Source organism: Zootermopsis nevadensis, unplaced genomic scaffold, assembly GCF_977971745.1.
Source record: "Zootermopsis nevadensis isolate Lab colony 2312 unplaced genomic scaffold, Znev_1.0 Znev_ptg000029l, whole genome shotgun sequence".
Taxonomy (NCBI): domain Eukaryota; kingdom Metazoa; phylum Arthropoda; class Insecta; order Blattodea; family Termopsidae; genus Zootermopsis; species Zootermopsis nevadensis.
This window is the reverse complement of record NW_028259161.1, coordinates 13,376,941-13,394,442: the sequence shown is the minus strand read 5'-3', so window position 1 is coordinate 13,394,442 and position 17,502 is coordinate 13,376,941. Positions and strand designations below refer to the sequence as shown.

The window sequence follows — 17,502 nt, the reverse complement described above, 5'->3', positions numbered from 1 at the left end:
TTAAATTATTTTGGAAGGTTCTACTGTCGTATCTCCTGGGTACAAAAAAACTTTGGCAATGAAAAGGTGACATTAAACTTGATGAAATCGTTAAACCACCATTGATTTATTTTCGTGTTTGATATTACAGTGTCACATAACTAAGAGCGTGGTAATATATTTTACGTATTAACATATCTTTTTACAGATATTTAAGCACTTCAACCGACAACTGAGTTTAATGTTCTGTTGTAAATCTGGAAGTTATATTACGTGTGTATCTAACGCTGATTATCAACAAATTGTCCCACACAAACAAGATACTCACACAATGAGCTCAATATTTAAATTCAACACGAACACTAGTACCTAGCGAGCGTACAGCAAGAGACTTAAGCTAATTGGCTCACAAGGTCACGTGACAGAAGCGTTCAAAATTCAACCGCTATCTTTTATGTCGTACATATTGACTGTAATATTGGCCAATGTGGCCTCTTCGTATTATTTGACTGTAATAATCCGTCACTTTTATCAACAGAAAGATTCTGCTTACACTGAGCATGAATATTTAGTTGTTTGTTGTTAAATCAAGGATTAAAACACGACTTGTAGTTTTTATTTTACTTCGACTTTTGCATAATTGTCTCCAATTTCCCCCATTTCTCTTTTATAATTTGTATAAATATTGATGTCTGAAGTTGGACATAAATAATAATCACAAGGCAGAGATTTTGTAAAGGTTTTTATGAAATTTAATCAAAATTACACAACGGGATTGGAAGATTAAACACGCGGATGGGTCATTATACCCAAGGACATAACCTCGCAGATGTGTGCCCACTGCATTCACTTTATAACAACAGCCATGTCGGAAATACGTCATATCGTAATTTTCGTTGAAGCCTCAGCAAGGAGTCGCATGTTGTGGTGTAAAGTTTGTCCCACTATACGCCATGTAGGCGTTTGGGGGGAGAGGAGGTATAGCTCCTCTCTGCCTTGACCTCGGCACTAGATGGGGGTGAGTGGTCAGCATCACGCCCCGGCCGGCTTTACCCCCGGGAAAGGACCCCCGTACCCATTGTAGAGGAGGCTGGGTGGACCCCAGAGCCGGTCTGGACGCAGAGGCTAGAGGAAAATACCTCTGCCCCCGTCGGGGATCGAACCCCGGCCGTCCAGCCCGTAGCTAGTCACTATACTGACTGAGCTATCCCGGCTCATGTCATTAACTGGGTAGACACTTGAATTATAGCGAAAAGTGTTTACCTTCTCTCGGGTGTGTTCGAGCAACAGCCCTGCCTTCCACCAGGATATGTTGGCAGGAGGTCGCGAGCCCGACGACTGGCATGCCACCTCGTATTCGCTGGCTGCACTCAACGGCTGGTTCTCACCCAGAAGACGGACATCCAGAGGACGAACTGTAAACACACGAATATTCAGAACATTAGTAGCATAAATATCTCGTCATGATTTCTCTAAAGACGTAGGAAAATTGTTGATTTGTAACACCGATACTATTAGGCAATGAGATTTTTTAAAACACACGACGTTTCGGAAGCTGTAAGTACTATAATAATCAATTTTTTTCATTTTCTGACAGCTTATCAGTTTTTTAAGCTCAGTGGCAAACTCTGTGGCTGAATCCGAGTAATATACTCACCTACAATTCACGATTTCCCCGGGTTCGATCCCAATTTTTGTGGAATTTTGTCTTGACAGCTTCTGACACATTATTTCAGGGCCCCTAGTCCAAGACGAGGAAACATTGTCACTAAAGTCAGGATATCAGGTGCACTTCTTGACAATTATAGTATAAATCGACTCGTAATTGACGCTATAGACCCGAAACAGTTCTTCTTGAGAAGCTAACAATCGCTGCTCAAGTACTTAAAAAATTTCCCCGCTTTTAATAAAATTAAAAGTTGATTACCGTACCACATCGTCCCACACTCTTCCTTGAAGATCGATTTAAGTATTATCCTCCCATCGATGCCTAGGTCATACGTAATTCTAGCACGTCTCCTAGTAAAATAATGTCAGCCACAGACGACATACCGTACAAATAAGATCCCCAAGTCTGGAGCAAGTTTGTCGCTTTCCAAGAGACGATATCAGTCCGGACGGAAACCGCTAAGTTAAGTGCATCGTAAATCATATTTTCCTCAACTGCAAACTTGATACAGAATGTATTCTGGTTCCATCACCACAAAAGCTTCAAAATATGCGTAAACGTTAATGCCCTGTACCATTTTCGAGTTCCTGAATTAAACTGAATAATTATAGAGAAAACTTAATACAAATGTATGATAACTGCGATATTAAAATTGGTCTTACAGTAAGGGAGATGGGTTTTGAGAATGGAAACTGCCTGAGGATCGTGCCATATGGTGGGTTTTACTGTTGGCTGCTTAGAATCCAGAGTTTCAGATACTGGAGCATTAGTAATAAAAATAAAATAACAGAAAATAATAGTGAAATAAGTATCATTTACGAGAAGAAATCTAACTCGCAGTAATCTCTGTTATACAACATCTTGGAACCGATACAAAGAATCTTCCAGACGAAGTACAATCAACTCAGGTACAACAAGCATAATGTAAAATACATAAAGGTTTCTTAGTTTGCTTTTTAATGTAACTGAACCGATTAAATTGTAAGAAAGACGATAATGAAGGTAGAGTAGGGAATGGTTTGGAAAAAGACGACAGTGAACATAAAATCAGAAAATTTACCTGGAGGATCTGAGAAAAACTACAAAAATCTCAATTAGAATAACCAGTAATCTGACCAAGATTTGATACGTCTACGCATAATACGAGGCCGATATAATTATTTAATGCCAGTTTTACACTTTCAAATGTATAATTAAACCATAAAAAACAACAAGAAATAAAAAACAAATTGTGTAATTTAAAGAATCAGCAAACAGCAAAATTTTTTATATGTTTCTTTTTCTTACTTCGCAAGCTTATTACATAATGTACAATATACTTAAAGTGTGATTCAAAATCACCTCTGGCCCTCAAGCTACACCGTCAATAATTGACGTCACTGATTTTAAGAGAAGTGGCAGGTCCGTTGCCCCCTTCCTCCACGCCCTGGCACGACTACAGTCTTAGAAATGTCCGGTAAGAGATTAGAACCCAGGACCTGCTGAACACGAAGCATAAGTGATAGTTTTTGTACTGCGACGTTCGATCTGTTGAATTGGATAAATATTTCTTGTCAGGGCCCCCCTTCAAAATAATATACCCCACAGAGGTAAGAGTTGGATTTGGCTGCCATGTGCAGCAAAGGTTTTGACCAATTTGATTCTAGTGTAAAACGATGCATTTACCCCTGGTGATTGCCATAGTGACAATAACTCAATTATCTTTAAAAAAAGGTATTCATGTGGTTGTGCAAATGACCAATTCAGTTGTGAGACAAGATTAATGCGAACATTTTGTGTCAAATTTAATACAAATTCATGATGGCAGGAGAAGCGTTTGATCTAAAGTCAAATTCACCATGCATGACCAACCCATTATATTCTTACTGTATGCACTGAGGGTAGAAAGAATTAAAATAAGTTAATCACACAGATATTTTTAGATGAGGTAAGAAGTAAAATTAGAAATTAAATTAACTATTTTGTTAAAACACTTTGCATTCTGTGCGCAGTACACCCCCAACGTTCATACCATCCATAACGTACAGCTGTCATACTTTAAGTTCTTGAGAACGGTTTCAACACGAAAAAGCGTTACGAACTTACGGGACAGGTTGTAGTTTCTGTGGAACCTGATAACAGAAAACGATCACGAACTTATGATGAGGAAGCCAAACAAAAGACATGCGTGCTGCTGTAGAATAAAGTAGCAACAGAGGCTAAATTTATCGGGAGTTGAAACTGAAAGCATTTGTTATTATTTTGAGAGAGAACTGTAATTTCCTGTTTCTGATACGCTTGAGTCACTCTCAATTTTTAACTTTAGCTTTTTTTATACTCTGCCTATCAATTTGAAATTTAGTAAACTAAAAAAATGTCCAACATACGGGGAACTGCCATTATCGGTACCTTATAAATAAATCTATGGACTGTGAACTTTCAAAAACCTATTAAGAGCATCGTCAACATCGAAAAATAGTATATACCTCTTTGTTCACATCAATTCGCACAAGACGGTAAATAATAGGATACTGTCAGTGACTGTTTTTTACACAGGAATGACGCTACATGAAAAAAAGTTCTATTCTGAAAGTGCTGTTAACATTAGGAAGCAATTAGAAATATTTTTGAAGGAGAGAATTGTAAGAAAGGGCAAATATGGGTGCAGGACGAAGATCGACATAATTCCTCGTCGAATTTCAATGGACTTTTTCACTAATGGTACTTTACTTCCAAAAATTTAATTTCTTCACTGTGTAGATAAAGTCTATTATATTTAGGAGGAGGCTAGATTAATAAATTATTTGTACACACTCCTAAGAAAATTCTTCGATGACTACTTGAAATATTTTATAGGGATTCAGAAAGACATTTTATTTCAGATGACAACCTACTTCTTACCGTGACGTTACTTGATTTTACGCCGTGTAGATTCGTCGGTGTCTAAAAAACCCAGAATATTTTCCTCATCGCGATGTAAACCTCAAAACTGACTTCTCAACGTTGTCTGTTATTTCTGTAGTGTCATTTATCTGAAAGGAGGACAGTGAAATTAAAACCCTTTACTGTTTACATTAAACGCAACGCGTAGATATATGTTTGCTTGATTCTCTAATTTTAACGTTGTTAAGAGTTACATAGTCCGCCAAGCTTATGTAGTAGACTGTGTCTGATGTTAGGTTTAATTAAGAACTGAGACAATTGGCAATCTTAAAATGCAAACAGTCTCCTGCGCGATACAAGTACAAGACAAAGCGACCGCAAGTGTAATTTAATCTGAACAACGCAAACTGGACGCATTACACGTGAACCAACAAACTTTACCATTACATTTTGTAATTTACAGCAAAGGCTTAGAGGATTCTGTCGTCTGGGCTGCTTGGGTCATGGAAGGCTAGAATACTGAGATTGTATCCCGCTCGTAGCATAAATGCAATCTGTATTATTTTATTTGTGATTTCTTTCGTAGCAAATATTTTACGGGCTGAGCGACCACGTTAGGTATTCGGCAGAGACATTGAAATTTTTTCGCCGCCGCATCCAAATTTTGTCTGAAGCCCACCAGCCTCGGGTATTATTTACCCTGGTGTACCGTATTCTGTGCATGAAGCTGGCGATTCGAAGATAAAAACGCATGGAACTTTTCTTTACTTTCCCCATACATCTCCATGGCGTGGCCGTTAATTAAGCACAAGAACAATTTTACTTTCACTGACCTCCAAGGTCGACAGATAAGGAATATGCAAAAACGCTGACTGTAGTTCAGTGGTTTATTAAAAGACAGTTTAGTAAAAGCTGTTTCAACTAAAATTCATATAGAGTTAGATGAGCTGGGAAGACACTCATGAACGAGTAGATAAATAGTACAAACTCTAATTTTAGTTATTGTCTTGTATGGGTGTAAAATCTGGACTCTCACGTTAAGGGAAGAATTCAAATTGAAGGTATTTGAGTAAAGGCTGTTCAGAAGAATGTTCAGGGGGTCACAGTAGGAGCGTTAAATGTCGCGATACCGGTCGAACCCATGTGTTGATGGGTCGTGAATCCTGCTAACCACCAATGCACACCATGCTGAATGGTGTGTACTGGATACGAAAAAAATAATATGAACACGGCAATAAACCTTCGAATTCCATAAAAGTCTAGAAATTTCTTGGTTAGTTGAGTGTACTATTAGCTTCTCAAGAAGAACTGTACCCTATGTCGTTTGTTAGTTAATAGATAATTTGATGGAGACGCTCATGTGAGGAAACCATCCCGGCAATGACCTAGAAAGAACGAGGAATCCATAAAGCATACGGACAGACAATTAAACCCGGACCTCTCAAATTTGAAAAAGGATTACTAACGTTTGAACTGATCTACCAAGTCCGATCTCTGTGATGTTGTGGATAAGGATCTAAAACGTCTACGGATTTAAACACCCTTTCTTTGTACGTTCTTTAAAATCCTGTTCATAAAGTTCTAACTAGTTCTAAAAATTTCTGTTTTTAACTTCAATTTAACTTCATTCTGAAACAAAGTAATAAAGACAATCCGCTCAGCTGAATTGCTCTTTGCAAAAGGTATTTATTATAGATGAAAGCTGAAAGTGGTCTGGATGTTCCAATGGACAGCAGAGTTAATCAAAGTGTAAAGCTGATTTTATCCGATAGACTGTCAATGGGTTCCCATAAAATTACAATGGCGACAAAGAGCACAAATCCTAATCTGTGGAAAAAGGACGTAAGACTGAAAAGTCACAAATTTTTATTTCGAGAGAATTTATTATTCGCTTTCATATCCAACACAGCTCAGGGGTTTTATGAAACATCATATCTAATGGGTAACGGAATAAATGAGGCGACTTCATGAATCTGATCTTTTACCTTCATCCAGTAACGAGTTTAAAATGTATCAACATTTAGCCATATTTATTGCTCTTAAAATGCCTTCGTGGGCTGATGATTAGAATGAGAAACTTTTGCATGTTTATTATTAACGGTATGGATGCTGTGAAGGGGAAAACTACTGGATGTCAAGGAATTTCAATCTGAACCAGTCCTACTAAAGACGTCATACTTCACACCTTAGACAACAGCGTCTTTCGTGCCAATGACATTTAATACCAGTTTATAAAGATAGATCCTACAAAAAATCTTATAAAATTATTTGTTAATTTTATAAATTCTACCTAGGGAACGCGTAAAGATTAATTTTAAAGAAACAGATTGTGAGATGTGCAATGGAATGAAATGTTTCACGACGGACAAATAGCAAACTATATTTAAGTGAAAAATGTGACGAACCATCGAAACAGGATTTTGTAATGCCCTGAATAACTCAGTAAATTCCTCAAGAAGGTCACTGCTTCATAAACTTCGTTGTATATCAACAGGTGTCAACAAAACAGGTTAAAACTGGGTTATCAGATTTTTGTGCAAATTTGCGCTATCCATTGCGAATATCCCAAACACAGACTCCATAAATATTATATAACTAGCTTAGTAGGACAAGTAAAAGTTGTCAAGAATAAACATTTGTGTGTTGAAGAGTTACACAATTTATTATCTTTGCAAATCGCATTAAAAAGTATTACATTTGTAAAACTTCTTTACAAACTAAATTCAATGTAAAAACATCTTCACATCAACTGAAGCCAGATCCATGTCAAACGCACCAACACAAAACCGACCAACTGACTGCAAACTTCAGCTAATCGCAGACTCCGCCAAACCATACCACAGGCGTCACCATAATCTCGTTTCTTTTTCTTACCACCAGAGTCACCACCGTCAGAATTTCTATTTGTTCTTTTTGATCTAATGGCACATTTGTACAGTCAAACGTGATTATATCGGCTATTATATTTTGAGGGATTGTAACTAAAGTAAGACTCTGACAAAGAAAAAAGCAAAGAAATTTAATAAATTTGAGGCTCACTACTACAAGAAGTATAATCTCTTCATTTTAAACACCACATCGATACAAGGAAGTTATTAGGGAACATTCTCTGGGCGTTCTAATAGCGTTGATTTTCCGGTTTAGCTCAGGATTCCCTTCAAAAGTAATGTGTTTGAATTTAACACTTGAGTTCACCTTTTGGGCAAACTACCTTGCAGAAACCGGGGTTAAAGTCAAATGCAAATAGTCCTATTTAGTCAACAGACATATATTTTGAAACTGTTTAAATAGAGAGATACTTAAAGCAGCTCGTCATATGCCCTTGCTTCACTCCAGCAGTGGATGCTTAAATGCGCTTCACACAGGCCAACGTCCGGCAGGGACTTCGCTCCCTGGTATTCAACAAGCTCTGTGGTCAGTCAGCCGTGATCTATCGCTGTAGGAAACCCCAATTCGGCTTTGGACGGGAAAAAAAGAGACGGGTGCTGTTTAGCTGGCCGCATTCTTTGACAGCGCTGTCAGCGCTTATACCGTCTTACGAAGGGCGTTTATTGCCAATTATTTCACAACAAACAATTAGTAAATTGGTTCTTGTTTTTTTAGCTTAATTAGTTATATGTAGAAGTTATTTAGTATAGTTTGTGATACGATGCGGAGTCTGTCTTGAGAAGCTAATAATAGTCTTTCACCTATTCAGGGCCTACTACTGCGATCATAACAGCTCATCACCACATTAATTAAATCCACACTCCAACTTTGTTTCTCGAAGATTCTAGTATTTACCATCTAATCCTAGATGTTCCGAGTGGTCTCCTACATTCAAGCTTTGTAACAAAAATTTTGCAGGCATTTCTTATCACCCCCATACATGCTACATTCCCCGCCCATCTCATCCTTCTTGATCTGATCGTCGTAATAATATTTTGTAATGTAATGGAAACTTTCTTCCACGAAGTTATTTGTTGACTTCCATCTATATTACTCGGCATTCAATTCAACAGGTAAAACAAATACCTAGAAAAATTCAAAGAAACAGAATTTTAAGTCTTGGCGGGAACGTTGAGCAGCGAACGTGTCTACCCCTGCATAACAAATCTAATCAGAAGGGTGGATCCGGAAACCGCTGTCATTCTAACAGTTACGCCACACATTGAAGGAGAAATTTCTTTTAACAGTATTCAATTACCACACTTGTCATATCCAGAGAACCGATAAGAAATGGAAGGTTATTTTGTGATTGGTTATTTGAGTCGAAATGTCCTAGCATAAATAAAAGCTGTATATTTTGCTAGCCTTGTTAACATATTGAGACATGAAGACGGCTGTCTTCTGGGTTGTTGCGCCGTGTAGCCTGGTAGAATTTTACCAACGTTGCCTCTATCATCTAGGCGATAAGGCTACTAATCGCCCTGATGATTAAGACAGCAGGCACCTCTGAAATGTTAGTAAAATTCTACCAAGCTACACGGCGCAACAACCCAGAAGACAGCCATCTTCAGACTCACCGTCGTGAAAACCTCAAATCGTATGCAGTCAGACACCTGGGCATTATGTTGAGACGAAGAATAAATGATGTCCTGGCCCACATAATTTTACACTGAAGGTCTAAAAGAGTTAATACGAAGTTCTGTGCATCATGCAGTGCGTCGATTTCAATGCAGAATTCCAGTTCCAGCATGATGGATCGCCTGTCGCGTACATAGGGAATTTGCTGGAGTGCAAGATGATGTTTTGATGTGGGGGAAGAAGAAAGGATATTATGGTGCTTAAAGAGAAGAGATTCGCTCCTAATGCACACTGGAATTTGAAGGATGACCGTTCCTGAAATACCACATTTTCATAGTTTTATTTTCCGTTGTTCGTAGGAAGCACAACTTCCCGTACAATTTTCACCAAATATCATCACTAACGGGCGTATCCCATTCTCAGTAGTTCTACCCCTAGCAGTAGTCTGAAAACATACATTCCATTTCAATTTTTCCACAACATATCATAAAAACATAAATGCCGATCTCAATAAATAACGTGAAAATTAACATTAACATTTGGGACTGAATTCCATATGTGTGTTACACAAATAATGATAATTATAAAAAAATTGTTTAATTTTTCTCATACTCTTGATTATTCTCGATGCTTAGAATGGTGACACAAAAGTGTTTATGCTATAACGATATTTCAAATTGTGTATTTTTATTCGTAAGACGTGAGGCTTGAAGGTTGTTGAAAATGTTGATGCAGGCACAATATGCATTCTTCTGAAAACATGAGAGGTTGGCAATTGGTAAGCGAAGCTGATTCTAATTCCTTACATTGACGCTGTGCATAGTAAAATTAATTTTAAAATGTTCTTGTTATTTACGATGAAGTTTATTAATGAGAATATGTATTCACATGGAAGAGATAAGATCTCTTAATCTCTTAAATAGATGTCTACATAAATTTCTAGGTCTGACACTAGCCATTAATCTAACAGTTTTTTTTTGTAAAATTAATATATTTTTGTTGTTAGATTAATTTCCAAAAAGATTATTCCATACTCGACGATGGAGTGAAAATAGGAAAAATAAACTGATTTGAATAAAGTTTTAACGAGAGACTTTTATAAGCACAGAAACCATTACCTTTGACTTCAAAGTTCCAATACGTTAAAATTATCACAAAAAACAAACATAACCTAACTTAACAGCGATTATTATGATAATATTTTCATCCCTCATATCCATTTCCCACAACCATCATCTCCACTTGAACAAATCGACTTCTCATCTAAGGAACTTTTATGGAAGCAATAAAAGTGTGCTCCAGTATAAACCCGCCAAGTCTAAGAATGGCTGACGTAATCAGAAATCTCGTTTTTGTGAACAGGTGATTTGCAGTGAATTCAATGCAGAATGGATTCCCGTACAAAGACTGTGGCAAGACTTGAAGGAAACGGTTTTACACGGTAAACATATGTCATCCAAGAGACGATTTATCTTCCGTGAAGTTTTCTTTTTCTGGTTCTAGCTTGACCCACACATCAGAATTACTTTTCTGTGGCATTTGTGACCAGACAACCTGGACCAGGACGGCACACAGCAAAATCGACACAAATCCGAAGCAGAAAATGTGAATATTTGACATTTCCTTCGTTCTCCAGAGTTTTATTCAAAGACAAATAAAACAGCAGTGAAATTCCGCTACTGGTTCACTATATCTACGACACTATTCAGTACAAATAACATCCTACAAACACAGTTATTTCTACCACACTTACACATGATTTATAATATGACATCTACCGTCCTCATGTCGTATTTGTATAGTTATTTAACTACGCTCTTTAGTAGCTCAGCGTCGAATTAGATGACGACAGAGAATAATAAATTGGAAAAGATGTGAAAGAAAGCGGTCGTAGCTTAATTTAAGATACTATCCCGGCATTTGCACGGAGAAACTGAGGAAAAACATGAATAATCCATGTCAGGATAGCACATCTCCGGGACGAGATTTGAACCTGGGACCACCCGAATACGAAGCAGGAGTGCTAACCATGTTCGGTCTTATGTCGTATGAGAAACTGAATAGGTGTCATAAACGCCGCTTGTAGGGGATTGTATTAAATAATTCAAGCTCTTGGACAGAACCATCTTTAAACACCTCATATCCTTAATACAATTCTTCCTGCACGTTTTTAAAGGATGCACATCATTTAACAATAAAAACAGGAAAGAGGGGAAAAGTATTAATTTTGAACACAAATTATTTGTTACCTGAGAAACCGGAAAATTGCCAATCGCAAAATAATTTGTACAGTTGTCATCATTATACATGAAGCTATAAGAATTTTCGGAGAAGCAGTTTTCCTTAAACCACTTTTTCAGAGACAAGCCGAAACTAAAACTTTGTATGTTCTAATGAGATTAGAACTGGAATTAACACTGTTGAGTAAGCATTGTTAATTCACTTGCATAGAATCACCAGCGTCACATAACAAGATCACTATAAACATGGAAAAGTACAGAAGTGTTTGAGGCCCATTCATCATTTCATCTACATGAGCTGAAATAATCGTAATATTAGCCAGGGACAAGATTCGACATAGGGACTTCTCGAGGTGCTACATAACGGGTTAGGGACGAGGTAGACATCAAGCTCTTCGCATGCTCTGTTCAGTACAACCGTAGAAGAATAACACGTCTCCGTTTTTACTCACAGTGCGCATGTGTAACAATCGGAGCGAACACCGCTGCTCAGAATGTTTTTCGATCGGTTAATACAAGCTTCGTCATCCCGCTGCATAAACCAAGCTTTAACTAGCTGAGTTAAAATCATTGATATTTAGTGCAAACACCAAGTATACTGACGTAGATATGGACAAAAAACACCAAAACACGTCATTTGATAGTAATCGGAGCCATTTATGCCCATCTACTTTAGCATTGGTCTAGCGGTTAGAACGCTGGCCTTGTAATCCTGGGGTCTCGGGTTCGATTCCCGGCGGTGCCCGAATTTATAACTTGTGTTGGGCAAGGCCGTGGTCTAGGCAACACGGAGGTTTCCTCCGGGGGTTTCCCCGGTTTCTCCGTGGCATCCCAACAATTACTCCATTCACACACAGAAGAAGGCAACGGCAAACCACTTCTGGATCATCTGCCAAGAACGTATATGAACAGGTCCCAGTCCGAGAAAAGGATGGAAGGATCCTGTTCATATGGACCTGTCGTCAGACAGAACACTAAATAAATAATAAACTTTAGCATAACAGTTGTATTGTTATCCTGCCATCTTCTGCTCAATCTATCATACGTACCGAGAGATTTCTAAAGCTGTATTCCAGCTTTGTATTAGGGAGGTACCCGGTTCATATTTCGGCCAGGTCACAAAACGTCAGATAATTTCTTGTAAGTTACGTCAGTGTTCTTCTACATTCAACGGTGACGTCAGTGTTTTTATAATGTCCAAGTCTGAATGAGTAGCTAAATAAAATTTCTAACTTTTGTCAAGTTTTACAACGAAACTTACAGACATTGTTTAAACTGCACTCCATTTAATTAAATTCTTAGTTAACTGCAGATTGCAAAACACAAGTAAGGGAACATATATAAAACAAGTTAAATTAATTTCTTGTCGGTCACAGCGGCCCGCCAGCTTTGTCGTGTACGGTCTTTGACCGGGAGTTCGAATCTCGCCTGGGGCATGAATATTAAAGTCTTTATGTTGTACATTGAAACGCAATGTATTTGCCTGCTTAAGTACAGATCTTAGCTAAGCTAAAAGATGATGTGTATAAATGCACTGCTATTCTTTATTTGTTCAAAACGTTTATCAGTAATGGGGCTATTTGATCGGTGTAATTTCTTTCATGAAAGTTTTTAGGTGAGGGCAGTTATGTGGTATCGACATGTTCCAAGTTTCGTGTGAAATATGAGGTTGGATCGCGTGCGATTGACGACGTTCATCAGCCACTCTAATAGATGGCACCAGCATCACTTTGACCCTATAACAGGGAAATTATACGGTCTGAAGCATGGCCTTATGAAATTGGTTTCTTGTAGTGGGTCGGTGAGAGACAGTTCTCAGGAAGTCAGGGACACGAAGGCAGCAAAACACAGCACAGCTAAAACGACAAAACTGATTGGGCATCAGGTATTTAACGACAACAGACCAATTGCAGAAGTTCGTTAGAATCAATGGTTTTTAGATTATACAACGGCAGTATTTCAGCACCTCAAGAAGTGTCATGGCGCCGAAGGACTTGGAAAGTTTGTCATGAATGCTAAGTTGGAAAGAACGTGAAAGAAAGCAGCCGTGGCCCATTTGAGGAACAATAACATCATTCTTATGGCAATAAAGACATCACGAGAAATTTCAGTTAGGACATTCATTAACATGGCAGGAATTCAAACTGTATAACTCCCTAATACAAGCCTTGTAAATTACAGCTACATTACTTAGCTTGGCTCAAATGCAACATACCTGAAGTATGGACAGGAGGTGGTCGTGGCTCATTTTAAAAAATTACCTCTTTATTTGCAGAAACTGTGAAATAACTCCGATCAGAATAAGCATTTCACCTTCCGAGGATAGGACAGCGTACCTCGAGCTTTTTAACGGCGAAGTGAGCAGTTCCATAAGAAATAGGCGAGTAATCCAGGGTGTATTACTGGCCTGTGCTTGTTGTACACACGTTGATTTCTTTTTTACTTTTCGAGCACGTATGTAGTGGCTTAATTGTAGTAAGCATTATCTCACAGTGTGCATTATGTAAGACCCATTTTGATGTTTGCTTGCTTTGATGCATAGGATGATTTGGTTGAGCACACAGAAACCTAAATGTTCTCGGAAATGACCATAGATGACAGAATATTCAATTTTACAACAGCTGCTACCATATTCAAATATTCAATTTTATAAACATGTAACACAATCAGGCGTAGATTTTAGCGCGAAATCCACTGTGACAGGTAATAATAATGAGATAATCTGAATATTAAGATTTTAGTCCGTACCGCACAGAAAACAACACTCCAATATCGCAAAGATCAATTTGTTGATTCTGTTTGCAGTGAGAATCACAAAATACCCGTTAAGTACAAAATTCAGAGTTACTGATTGTTATAGCAGATGGTAGATACAGTTACCGGTTTACTTTAAAGAGTTAATAATGAAAAGATGCTTTGTGATTATCAGGCCTGCTATAAAGCACTGAGTTGAGAAGATCAGACGAAAAGTTCTCAAACACTGCATCAGACGGAGATGAGTAGGCAGAATCTCTAATGAGCCCCAAGTCCCAGGGACACGTGTCTGAGTAGATTCTACATGCTTTCTCGCCTTCTTGGTGAGAGTTAAATTAAAACTCTTTTATGGAAGTTAAACCTACGCTTTAGTCCGTTGCCTGTCACTCTGTCATTGCATATCACTGACCCCGTGAGGTAGTACAGTAACATACATTCAGATTTAAAACACCTTGATTTGGAAGTCAATTCCTCAGAACGAAAGTTTTCCTATCCACAGGCAACGATGCCCAAGAATGAAGTTTTGGAGGAATGCAGAGGGCGTGGAGGTAAACTTCCAAGTAATCCTGAGATCTGCTGTATGTAGGAGTTAGTTAGAACATTATAGTATAGCGTCCTGTAAGTTTTTTGATCACATAAATAGTTCAAAAAGGGAATTATGAAATTTGAATGAAAATACCAAATTTTTGGGTTCTGAGGATAAGAAATTAATTATTTCCATTCACAGTATCTAGTACCGTATACGATAATGTCGAGTATGGCCAACTGCAATAATAATATAATGCAGGTTTCAACACCTTAAAACTTCTTGAAATTTACAAATGAATGTTCAGTAAATTATTAATTTAGAAATATGCCATTTTTAAAAAAGTAGAAAAATAAATAAAAATATTTGAAACAAAATATACGAGAAAAATTAAAATTCCATGTTTGTATGCATTCACAAATATGTAACAGATGGTAGCACCACATACACATACCATCAGCGTGCCACAATTTCGACAACCGTCAACATCACGCTCACCTAAGTACTTAATTTACTAACACAAATACCCCCATAATTTAAACTATAATTACAGATACCCCCTACCCTGGCCCACATTATTTTCCAGCAATATATTAATACCAACTACACACAGTCTCCAATGAAATATCCCCATGCAGTCCACAAGAAAGTTCTATAGAATTGGTCCGATAATTTCAGCAAGTTGTCAACATCAAACAATTGCTACACCGAAGACATCCACATTATAAAACTTGCATGCAACGAATGGGCCTATATGCAAATAGCCGCAATTGATTTAATTTTTTTGCTAATTTTAATTTTAAATTGTATTTCTTTTTAGTACACAGCTGTCATATTACATTATCAAATTGCCCTGAAGATGACATTCTAACATCGAAACGTTTTGCCATTAATAAAGTGATTGTTTATAAGACTTTAGACATCGTTTGTCGTAGGTAATAATCACAATATATTATATAAGAAACAAGCCAGAATACTTTCTTATAAGATTAGAATATCGAATATACATTTATAAACCAGACCTAATTAGTTTCAGCCACTTATATAATTATTAATACTTGTGCAATGCCCTAAGGCCGGCATTTACCTGCCATGGCCCCGTTAGACCCGGGAATAAAATTAATTACCGACCTCTGTTCAGTCCTCATTCCCTTTACCTCACTGCTTAGGTGGTCCCAAGTCACGTAATAAATTAAATAACTTCTTATTTCTAACCTAGAACCTCCCTAGCACGAAGAGGCATTGCCATGTGATTGATCTAGCATCTACATAATGTATAAGTTGGGGTTCTTGTGGATGAAGATAGTTTTCATACACTATACATTCCAAATCAATGTGACGACGTAATGTCCTTGTATCATCGATAAATCACCTGTGACATCCAGGATCCAGATGGGGAGTCACACAAGACGGATTTCTTATCATTTACTGGTCTGTCAGGGGTCATGGCTGACTTTTACTCAGGTGAAAACTGACAGCTTTACTGAGTGACTCAAAGAAAAATGCAAATAACTAATGTAAGAGCACCAATAATTTACGATATCCCTCTTAGGCTTATAGAGAAAACTATAAAGTATTATACGCGATGTGCTAAAACCAATCCGGTCGTCTATAATGTATCTACTAGCGTGGCGTACGAACCGTCAGATTTGACAAAAATGAAATTTCTTTGTGTTGAGAAGTAATGAAATTTATTAATGCATTATCTTTGCAAATCGCTGGAAGTACAAAATTTATAAAAAAACTCTTTTATAATATTAACAAATTTTTAACCTAGACTAAAGCTAGATTCATGCAAAACAAGTTCTTTCTACTAGAATCGCTATCGTCAGAATTTAATTTCAATTCTTTCCGCATCGCACAAATGGCGCATTTGTTGAATCAAGCATCGCGGACACTGGCTATTATATTAAATAGATAGATTCTCATTTATCTACCTATCGATTTCATAAACGGAGAGGCAGGATTGATGCTATGTTGCAGCCTATTATTAGCTACACATTTATAATCTGCGAGGCAGTGAATTGTGAAATTAGAAAGTAATCGGCTAAATATGTTCTGGTCGATTAAAGTGCCGGTATGTTATATGACGCGTAAGGACACAGGATTTCAGGATGCCGTTCTGGACACGAATGAGTGCCAATGTTTTCACGTGATTTGTTATTCTTTATGTGAACAAGCCTGGCAATAGAATTTTCCTTAGTTCAGAGGACCCTTACAAATGTTTAAAAGAATCAACTGTCTCAGAAATGAATTTTATCTTTAAATTGGTAAAACAGCAAAGCCACTGAGAACATCTTAGTGACTCATTTGGTAAATAAATGCCCTACATTTAATATAACGTAAAGGTACATTATCCTGTATATCTGAAGCTTTGACGGCGATTAAGAGTAAAATGTTCTCCGGTTATCATTCGTGTTAGTCGGATAAAAATTACCGACGTTCAAATGTATTAGCTGGGTATTTATACGGTGGATTAGCTGTTATATACTGATGATGGAGACGGATCTGATCTCTGAAACGTCGTTTTCTAACTAAATAACACGGCTGATAGCCAAAAAAGATTTTATATTATCCGATATCCCGTTCACAAGATTCAGTAAAATCCATAATAGATGAAGAAGAAACGAATGTAGTCTATCTGAAATACAATTATAGACATTGGTGGGTGATGGTAACAGATGGATGATATCGAACCAGTGACCTCTGGATGTTGGTAGTCTTTGCCGGATGAGAGATTCAAGGCACGTCCTGTGTCTCTCAAATGTTTCCGTGACTCTGTCATAACCAGCGCAGACGCAGTAATTACATTTGTCTCCGCGTTCCTGATTTTAATATTTCATTACGCCACATGAGTTCCATTATAACAACGTAACGAAAGCTGGAGGAGAGCCTTCCACACGTTTCACGCCAATTAACTGACGAGAGACTCGCTGAGCATTACATAACTTATTTCCGGAACAGCA

The 17,502-nt window shown here is 37.6% G+C and overlaps 1 protein-coding gene across 4 annotated transcripts in view; it reads right to left on the bottom strand.

Annotated features, from left to right (window-relative positions):
- Positions 1-17,502, bottom strand: part of LOC110840276 (nephrin) — a 545,495-nt gene that overhangs the window by 52,312 nt on the left and 475,681 nt on the right. For all 4 annotated transcript variants that reach the window (XM_087357910.1, XM_087357908.1, XM_087357909.1 and 1 more), the window contains one exon: positions 1,243-1,394. In XM_087357910.1, coding sequence (XP_087214036.1) covers positions 1,243-1,394 — 152 coding nt within the window. The remainder of the gene's footprint in view (positions 1-1,242; positions 1,395-17,502) is intronic.